At 37.5% G+C, this 10,940-nt stretch overlaps 1 protein-coding gene across 1 annotated transcript; it reads right to left on the bottom strand.

The window, feature by feature from the left end:
• Positions 1-6,754: 6,754 nt before the first annotated feature.
• LOC131773098 (uncharacterized protein KIAA1958-like) lies at positions 6,755-8,095 on the bottom strand. Its single transcript, XM_066160680.1, has one exon. The coding sequence runs from the start codon at positions 8,093-8,095 to the stop codon at positions 6,755-6,757; it is 1,341 nt and encodes a 446-aa protein (XP_066016777.1).
• Positions 8,096-10,940: the final 2,845 nt, after the last annotated feature.

The raw sequence follows: 10,940 nt of genomic DNA on the forward strand, positions 1-10,940 counted from the left end.
TACAGTAATATTGAGAACATCTTTTCGAAATTCAATCACCAAAAGCTTAATCCATTTGAAGGTTTAAGACATGGTGAAAATTAATTTTATTCACGAAGTATTTTTACTGAAGAGAAATGTATGCTTTCGAAATTAAATTATTTGAAGCGCAAAGAAGAGCGCAATGTTTACAAAAATCATTTTGTGAGGTCTTATGAGATCGAAAAAGAATATTTGAGTGTTTAAAAGACTAGATGGTGATTCATTTTTCACGCGAAGCCCTCAAACTCGTGCAATAATTTGCTGCTAAAAATGACGATTTTAACGGAATTTCGTTCTTTGTATTTTTCTCTGAAATAAAAAGATATTTTGCCAAAAAACGTATCCAGTGATTTTATTTATAGTCTAGCCTATCTATCATTAAAATAAGAAAGAAATCGAATTTTCCACCCTTGCCGCGATATGTTTGATTCTTACAGACAAACGCTCTTAAAATTGTTAAACCTGAGGTGGCAGGATTCAAATCCTATATCCCAACTGTTCAAATGATAATAGAAATCCTATTGGGATTATTATAAATCCCTCTGTTTAAAAAGGAAATGGTAAGACGGATGCCAATTACGTTATGTTCATCTAATTTTGTACGACCACATCATCACCCAAACCGAAGTCATAATAACAATCTCAAAATATTTTTAACAAGTTTACTTTCCTTATTAAGTCACAGTTTTATAGTTAACCAAAAATCCGATTTCAATCGTTTCTAATACCATTTAAATTCACCTTTAACGGAGCCTTTCCCCTAACGCAAGCAATCATTAGAAAAAAGATAATCAATTCGGAATTTTTTTCATACAATGAATGCTCTAAATAAACATTCTCACCTCCCCCTCCCACTTTGAGGACACTTGGTAAGGTCAGACAGCGATATTTTAATTTGTTTATTACACTTCAATCATTTACAAACAGTATATTGTCAAAACAAAGGTTCTCTTCTTTGCGCAAGTTTAAGCTGTGTATTTGTAAAAAATAATAATTTCTTTGGAGTTGCCGATGTAAAATAAAAAAAAAAAAAAGCATTGATCGTCGCAGGCGAGCTGCAATTTTACCAATAGCAGAAAAGAAGACAGAGAAAAATTCAGGCTCGTGACGGGATTTGAACCCAGGCCGCTCGGAACACTACTGCCAACTGAGCCACACAAATAAACGTCAACTCTCCCGCCCTTATGCCTATTTACTTTGATAGGACACTCCATAGCCCTTTAATTTTTGCTTCAGTTATATTCTGATCATTGTCCTTCAAAGATTTTTTTAAGTGCGTATAACAAAACATTTAAAAAAATTTATTGTCGAAGCGAAGGCTCATTTTTCTACGCGACTTTTCGATATGAATTTGTAACGAAATAAGTTTCTTTTGAATTATGGATTAAAATCAAATGTAGACATGATCCTCGCCGACTGCAGAAAAGTTGACTGTAAAAAACAAATTAAGGCTCGGACGGGATCCGAACCCATGCCACCCAGATACTAATTGGGCGATGCTACAAACTGAGCTTCAAAGCCACACGTTATGATTGAGGAAAATTTTGGAAGAACTTATGCATTTTGCAATGAGATAAATCAAATAGAGCCATGACAAACGCAGGTGAGCTAAAATTTTGGCAATTACAGAACAGTCCGGAAAAAAAGGAGAAAAAGGCTCGTTCTTTGACCTCAGTAAGAGTTACCTCGCTCCCAACGTGGGAGGAGTCGAAGAATCTGGAAACAATTTTGCTTTTATTATTATTTTTTTATTTTTATTTTTCAACACTTTAGGTGTATTAAAAGGTGTTCGAGTTTATTTATTTGATAAAAATTTCCCAACGGAACTGTGATCTGCGTTCTCATTTTTCGTTTACCCGCCAAAGTTGCTAGGTTATTTTGGAAAACTAATGAAGCTGAATAGTGAGAGATCAGAGATGTCTATAACGTATTGAATAGCAACTATAATTATGTATCCTCTGGAAATTTTCATAATGAAAAGCCGATTGAGGTTGCGGTCTCGAGTAAGAACTTTGCACCTTATGCTACCTTGTCTCTCCCACTAATGCATTCACAAAAAGCATTGAATTGCGGTGTGAAATAATTCTATCCTTAAAAAGAAAACAGCTTGGTTTAAAAAGAGTTAGTAGTCACCTCTTCTAAATCTGGCTTCTACTTTTGTGGTAATTCCATATTCGAGTAAAACGCGATCAAAAATTGACACGTTTAGCGTGCTCTATTAGCTATTAGTTAAAAATGCATGCAGATGAAAGATTGCATGCGCGCAACACGGAAACTACGTGTCCTACACGCACTTGCAAGTCTGACTGTGAGATGCGTGTAAATTACTCGAATTAAGTCAACTACATCTCATTAAATGTGTTGACTCAGACAATTAGCTTCAAAATTATTCGTGAGATTTTTGACCAGCATCAGCCAGTAACTGCACTTTGCTGGGTTTCTTATTAATGAAAAATGCGAGTATCAAAATATTAACTTGCACTGCTTCCGCTTTTCTTCAAACAGTTTCTTCCAATTGCCACGAGTTCACTTGAATTTTTGAATTTAATGATCATAAAATGGAGTTTTTGAAATAAAAGCAAACCAAAATTGTAAAGTGCCCCACCCATCACAACCATTAAACAAATCGCACAATATTGTGAGTCACCGGGCTTCCCGTTTCATTGGTATGCACCACTTGTAGTTACTTAACATATTTTTAATGTCAGATTAAATGCGCCAGACCAATTGAAGAAAAGTTGACTAAAACAAAAAATTCAGGCTCGGACGAGATTCGAACCCATGCCATTTCAAGACTAATAGTGGAACAAAATATACCTAATTTTCTGTTTTGTTTTTCTTGGACCTTAGCACTAAGAAAACAAATAATAGATGCGGACTTTTTTTGCCGTACATTTCCAATACGCATCGTTAGATTCCCATGGGAAACGTAGTTTTCCGATAAAACAGGCAGAATTATATTCTTAAAGCCATAAAGCGAAACAGCTTAAGCAAATGAAGCAAGCGTGGTGCATGGCTAAATATGCCTCGTTTTTTTTAAGCCATGGAGCGGAACAGCCCATATCAAACGCGAATGACTTGAAAGATATCTCGTTCTTCAGACACGGAATGCTTCAAATATCGTTTTTCAAGCCTTAAAAAAAAAACAACAACACAAAAATATGAAGTACAGTATACGGGATATATGCCTCGTTCTTAAAGTCCTGAACCATTAAACAGCCCATTTCAAGCGCGAATGACTTAAAAGATGCTTCGTTCTTCAAGCGCGGAATACTTCAAATCTCGTTCTTTAAGCCTTAAAAAAAAAAACACACTTAACACAGAAATATGAAGTACAGTATACGGGAAATATGCCTCGTTCTGAAAGCCCTGACGGAAAACAGCCCATAAACAGAAATATGAAATTGCACAAAGTCAGTTACCAGAGATCACTCTCTCAAATTATGTCTTCATTTTCCTGCATTTCTTTTATTTTACTGACAATCGACATGTCGAGTAGTTCGAGAATTGAAAAGTTTCCGTCGAGTTACTCTTCCGAGTCAGCTGAGTGAAAGTTATTGCATAAAAAAATAAATAAATAAAATAAAAACGTTCATTTTCTTCATTTGGTCAATTTCACAGAATTCCGTCCATTCTGCATACGCTACTAGTCTGTTTCAAGAGGGGAAATTTGTCAAAATCGTATTGCGTCTTTTTAACCTCTCGAGTTCGCGCCCCTTTACGTCTTGGCTTTGTTTCGGTTATTTATCTCCTCTGAATGTTTCATGATAAGAAACTGACTCCTTTATAATTATTTCCTTAAACCATACGATAAAAAAGCGTTCGAACACAGAGTTGAGTTGAAATAGAGTTTGCTTGTGCGGTCTTGCAGCCGAGTTTTAGTCAAGTAACCATTAAATCAGTACCTTTTTTTCGGTTTATCGAATTGACGATCGCGTCAAATTTATCACTACCCTACATCACTCAAGGGCATCGTTTCATACTGCCCAGAAGCCCAGCGCGTTCGGGATTGCCTTCGTCTGTATTTTTCTGAACAGACTTCTTATTTCAGTGCAGATCGGTTTTGCGCACTGGAGTAAATTAGTAAGTTAAAGGGAAGGATAGACCTCAAAAATTGAGAATACCAATAAAAAGGATTGGAAAAATTGTTACAAGGTAAGCCCTGAAAATGTTTGTCATTAGTGCCCGATGATTTCCGAGGGTAAAGATCAGAATTCAGATTCCGATGATTTTGAAAACGATCGATACACCAAAAAGTGTAAGCCAGCACCTTGAGTAAGATTTTATTTCAAAAGTTGTAGAATGAACTAAAAAGTTGCGTGAACATTGTAAAAACGCTAAGGAAAGAAAAGCCCATGTTAATAAAATTGCCCTATGAATCTGTGATCTGCGTTCTCAGTTTTCGTTTACCTGCCAACATCGCTTGGTTATTTTGGAAAACTAATGAAGCTGAATGGTGGGAGATCAATGATGTATGGCAACTATATGTATCCTTTGGAACTTTTGATAATGAAAAGCCGATCAGTGTAGCCATCTTGAGTGAGAACTTTCCATCTTATTCTATCTTGTCTCTAAACTTGCCCTTTTTTCGGTTTGCGTGACACTTATGCATTCATTTTAGTCGTAAGTGAAGCGATGTGCGTTTTCTCTGGGGAGACCGATTTTTGAGCTTTCAGCGCAAAAACCATGCATTGAATAAGGATGTAAAATAATTTTATTCTTTAAAAAACAGCTTGTTTAATAAACAGAGTTAGTAGTCCCCGCTCTTCTCACTCTGGTCTATACTTTTTTGGTAATTCTATATTCGAGTAGAAATTTACACTATTTGCGAGCTTTACTAGCTCCATGACTAAATGATTAGTTTAAAATGCATGCAGTTAGAAGGCTGCTCGCGCGCAACACGCAAACTGCGTGTCATTACACGCACCTGCACATGTGAGTTTGAAAAACGTTTAAATTACACAAATCATTTAACTAACTCAGTATACACATTAAACGTGTGTACTGAGACAATTGGATTCACAATTTTTCGTTAGATTTTTGACGAGCACGAGCATATATAACTGCACTTTGATGGGTTTCTTACGAATTAGAAATGCGAGTATCAAGACTTAAAAGATTAACTTGCACTGCTTCCGCTTTTCTTCGAACAGTTTCTTCCGATTGCCACGAGTTCACTCGAAGATTTGAATTTAATGATCATAAAATGGAATTTTTTAATTAAAAACAAACCAAAATTGTGGAGCACTCCCCCCGATCAAAATCATTAAACAAATCGCACAATATTGTGAGTCGCCGGGCTTCTCGTTTCATTGGTATGCACCACTTGCAGCTACTCAGCATATTTTTAATGTCAGATTAAGTACGTCAGACCACAATTCTCTAATTGTACCAAGTGTTTAAATATCTTTTCGAAGTTTGCAATTTAAAAGCTCTGCATGGCAGACATTTCCTGGACAGAAAAAGATCAGCCGTACAAGGAAGAAAAGAAAATCCTCTCGCCTCTCCAATGGGAAAACAACGAGAAAACTACATTCATAACAACAGCATAAACTGCAGACAAGAAGTTAAATGATCACCTAAATTATAGCTTTATTCGTCTCTTTTGGATTTTGGATTCCTCCAGTCATCTAATCTTTAATAAATTTTTAAATTGATTTACGGTAGTCTAAACGGTAAGCTTTTAAAATGTATCTAGTGTTGGATAACCTTGACCGAACTCTAATATATAAATATACTTTTTAATAAAAATGGTCAAACGAACAACTCCAAATTATGTGTTGTTCAGAATCACAAAATTGACTTATCATCACGGTTCTGAAGTTTACCAGAAATCCGATCTCAATTGTCGTATATATCAAGACTGGTCAGAGGAATACAATCTACCATCGCGACAGCGAAAAAGCAAGAAAATCCTCTGAACACGGCCCAGAAAATAGCAAGCGAAAGTTCAACCAAACAAGACGAAGAAGCGACAACGGAAGAAGTGCCAGGGTCGATTGCCATATATACAGAAAAAGAAATAAATACCGTCAATCGCGATGTTACACTTTCAGTGCTTTCGCTTGGACACTTCATTTCTTTCAGTTTTGCCACCAAAGAGGTAAAAGGTGCAACTTATTTTCTTTCTCGCTATTCGCTAACGCAATGACAGTTCTGACAGGCGAATTTGAAATGGCTTTCTAGGGCGCGCGCACAGGATGAAAACAAATAATATTATTACTGTTTTCATTTTTTTATTTTTATTCTATTATGCGATTCAAGGAAAATCCATTTCCTGACTCGTGAATTCGGCGTTAAATTGCACTTGAAAACTGTTATCGCGCTCATCACTTCGCGATATCGGTTTTCGCGTGTAATTTAACGCGGAATTCCCTCGTCAGGCAATAAATTTTCCTACAAAATTGATTTAAGGTAGCCTAAACGGTGAGCACTTAAATATTCACCTAGTTTTTTATAACCCTCTCTAACTCGGCGTTAAATTGCACTTGAAAACCGTTATCACACTCATCGCTTCGCGATATCGGTTTTCGCGTGCAATTTAACGTGGAATTCCCTCGTTAAATAAAAAGCGGAACCGGAAACGCTTTTACATCTCATTTTGTATGCAAAACAGAAAGACTTTGACGTCATGTGTCAAAAACTCAGTCAAGCGTATCAAAAGAAAGACAACTTTCATTCAAGAAATTCGAGAAGTGCTCAATAACTCAGAAAAATAGTGAAGTGTTAAAGTTCAGTCCTCGTCGTCTGATTCAATGATGTAAGCTCTTCGTTTCTTCTGTGGTTGGGGTGGAGAATTCTGGCTTTCTCTAGAGAAGAAATTGAAGGTACAGCCTGTGTAATTCTGCGATGGAACGGGAGCAGCACAACTGAAGGCTTCCATGCGGTACTGAGACTGCAACGGAAAACGTGGTGGAAATCCTGAAAATTCAGCCGGCTGAAAACCACGATTGGAGCTCATGGCCTGATGCATTTGGCCTTGTTGTTGGACGTGATAAATAGGAACCAGAGGTGTTCGTTTATGTTGCACTGCAATCTCTTGATTTGAGGCTTCATTTGCAGTGTTTTGGCGGGAGACTTCGTTTGCTTGATTTTCGTTTGACACTTCTTTATATCCACTGATAATGTGAGACAGTTCTTTCCTGTGATTCTCGTCTATTTCATCGTAGTCGTCTAACGAAGATTCACGTGCATGGCCTGTTATTTCACAGATAACATTGCGCGGTTGACCAGACTTCTTCAGTTTTGATACCAATGTTTTCCTCATGTTGTGGTTCGTCAGCTTCTTATTCGTCCTGAGACAGGAGGCCATGGATTTCATTAAATTGCCGATGGTGTTTTGTCCCATTCGAACTTTGGTGTACCAAACATCTGCTGATTTAGGACGATTTATGATGCTAAGATAGAGTGGCCCTGTGTTCTTCATTCCTTCGGGTCGCTTGGACAACCAAAGCTTGAATAGCCGCACTGGATCGCTTTTTCCGCCATCGGTGCTGAACATTGCCTGTGGTGTTGTTCTTCGCCTGATGGTGAGACCACCGCTCCGCGTTTTTGTGGGACCTTCCCTGAACTCAACAACTTCAGTTCCATCTTCTCGCTGTCTTACAATTACGTCTTCTACGTATGCATCGTAGTGTTCCTGGCGACCACGAAATCCCAGTTGTTCTGTCAAATTTTTGAAGTTGACATAGGTCAAGACCTTTCCATTAAAATCACCCAACTGACCTTTTTCCCACAGGGCTGACTCTTCTTCAGGTGTGATTGGCTGAGCTTTGTTGGGTCTCTTTCCCTTTCCTTGTTGACGTAGGGAAATCGCCTTCGCATTGAGGATTTCTTGTGAGGAGTGAAACTCTCTCGATCGCACGATGCTCAATGGATAGTTCTTCTCCTTTAGATACCGTTCAATGGTGCTCAGCATGATTTTAAGGGATTCTGGCTCGTAGTTATCTCCGTTCTTTTTTTTCACCTCGGCGTAAAACGTACTCAAGACCTTGTCAAGTTTTTCAGGCGCCATTGTTTCGATGGAGACATATTCAAGATGGCAGCATTGACACCAGCTTCTGAAAACATTCATCCATTGTTTTGTGGAGCGGGACGTATTTTTATTCGAAGCGACAAACTTAAGCTCCTGTATTTCATCGCTTGAAATGATAGGAAATCTTGAAACATCTAACTCTTGTGGTGGCTTTTGATTTTCTTCGTTTGTTGCTGACTCGGTGGACTCGGGATTGTGCGGATTTTGAGCTTGAGAGGGTAGAAAATCGTCAAAATGTTCACCAAAATGTACACGAAAAGTGGGAAAGTCCCTGGAATGTTGGTCTTCAGCCTGAAGGATCTCATTGTCATCATTCAAAAACTGGAAAAAATTAAATTCATCCATTTTTGGGGGGGAAAAATAAGAGTTATGGAAACAAAATTTGCAAAATTTGCGAAATGATACTCTTTGTCTTTCATTTTCCTGCAATTTGATTGGTTACTTTAAACAAGCCTTGAAATCTGATTGGTTATTTTGTTTTAAGTGTAACTTCCTCATTGGCTGGAAAAAAGATGCGATTTAGAGCAAAAAATGGTGCGATTCGTGAATAAATCGCACCAATTAGAGCCAATCAGATCACAGGGACCACCAGTGATTTCAAAATGGATGTAATAAAGGAGACAACCAGCCAGGGAAGCTACCACCTGGAGTCTACAACAGCAACATTGAATTGGCCGAATTATAAAAAAATCAAAACATAACTTAATGTCTGATACTTAAAGAATGTATTCGTCTCTATTTGTGTTCAATAACCACTTGCGAATAATTTTCTCAATTACCGAATGTGAGTGAAATTATACTCACACCGATTGCTGTCAGCCTTGAGGCTAACTAATTGCCGGAATAAGGTTAAGGTTGCCGTCGATTTTGCTTAAGACGTAATTATTTATGAAATCAATAATGGACCAGTTTCTCAAAAAGCACCTATTTCCTAGGAGGCTGGATGATAACAAGATTAAGAAGTTGCGTGGTGATTTATTTACTCCATTGGTGAAGCTAGGGACCTGTAATTCAGGAAGCTCACTTTTAAAACGATCCACTTTAACTTCAAAGGATATTAACTTTTGCTTTAAATTTTTCCACGCAAGTGACTAATGGAATGACTTGCACTTCGCGCCCAACTCGCGCTTACCTTCGTTCTACTGAAATCCCAAAAAATCACGCCGCTGATTTTGAAAACGATCGATACACTAGAGAATGAAAGCCAGCACCTTGAGTAGGATTTAGTTTCAAAAGTTGTAGAAATTAACTACAGCGTTGCGTGAACATTTCGGAGAGGCTAAGGAAAGAAAAGCCCAGCTGATAAAATTGCCCGGTGATGGAACGGTGATCTGTTATCTTAGTTTTCGATTTACCCGCCGAAGTCGCCAGGTAATTTTGGAAAACTAATGAAGCTGAATAGTGAGAGATCAGAGATGTCTTTATCGTACTGTATGGCAACTTTACGTATCTCTTTTGAACTTTTCATAAGGAAAAGCCGATTAGTGTAGCCATCTTGAGTGAGAACTTTGCATCTTATTCTATTGTCTCTAAATTTGTCCCTTTTTTGGTTTGTTTCACTCTCATGCATTCGTTTCAGTCGTTAATGATGTGATGTGCGTTTTCTCTGGGGAGACCAATTTTTGAGCTTTTAGCGCAAAAACCGTTGAATTGCGGTGTAAAATAATTCCATCCCTTTGAAGAAAAAAAAAAAAGAGCTTGGTTTAAACTGAGTTAATAGTGCCCTCTTCTAACTGTGGTTTATACTTTTCTTGTAATTCCATATTCGAGTAGAAGGCGATCGCAAATTAACACGTTTAGCGTGCTTCATTAGCTCCATGACTTAATAATTGGTTAAAAATGCGTGCAGTTAACAGGCTGCACGCGCGCAACAAGAAAACTGCGTGTGAGTACACGCACTTGCAAGTGTGAGTGGGAGATGCGTGTAAATTACACAAATCATTCAACTACAACTCATTAAATGTGTGTACTGAGACAATTGGATTTACATTATTCGTAAGATTATTGAATAGCATGAGCTAGTAAATGCACTTTGTTGGGTTTTTTATGAATGAGAAATGCGAGTGTCGGGACTTTGAAGATTAACTTGCACCTCTTCCGCTTTCCCTAATGGTTTCTTCCGATTGGATGATTTGACTTGAAATCTGAATATACTGATTTTGGAATAAAGTTTTTGAAGAAAAAAAAATTGTGAAGCGCTTCCCCAATCACAATTGTTAATGCTTCGATGAAAGTTTTGATGTGCTTTCTAAAATTCGTTGCCAGGCGCGTTACCAAATTTTTCTTGATGTCTGTTTTCTATATCTCAAATTCAGAACGCACAAAATTAATTTGTTTGCGTGTGTGCTGCGGGCTAAATGCTCACCTAAAGTATCTTTTTTGCTTCTTATTGGGATTTGGGTCGCATTAGTTACCTCAGCCTCCTGTAACTATTCGATCACGTATGTTATCCTGTCTAATCTTTGACCAAATTTTCATACACATCCACAGATCGTTAAGCATAAATGATATCAAGAAGTTGTCTAATAATTTGTTTGCTGAATTATTCAACTTGCAAACCTATTAGCTTTACTTTAACTGTTCCAGGATTTTACTAACACATGTTCCTACATGAATAATGAATATCACACAGTTTCTAGAACTCTAAGCTATTGGCATAGCAGGTGGCGTAATACACAAAACGATCGCAATGCTACATCATTTAACAACTCAACTTCGAGGTAAAGACAAATATAATTGGAAACATAGTGTTCTTAACAATATCAAGTAATCGGAAAATAGAGGCACTTGGATTTAAAAGAACAGTAAAGAAACGTCTAAACAACCCAAAGTGGATAATGACGGACGGAAAAAATAATAATTTGATCCCCTTGCCTCTGTAGAG

The sequence above is a fragment of the Pocillopora verrucosa genome, chromosome 1, assembly GCF_036669915.1.
Source record: "Pocillopora verrucosa isolate sample1 chromosome 1, ASM3666991v2, whole genome shotgun sequence".
In the NCBI taxonomy this organism is placed as follows: domain Eukaryota; kingdom Metazoa; phylum Cnidaria; class Anthozoa; order Scleractinia; family Pocilloporidae; genus Pocillopora; species Pocillopora verrucosa.

Excerpts from the sequence above, each read along its gene's own strand:
- LOC131773098 (XM_066160680.1), bottom strand. The coding sequence starts at position 8,095 with ATGAATGTTTTCAGAAGCTGGTGTCAATGCTGCCATCTTGAATATGTC.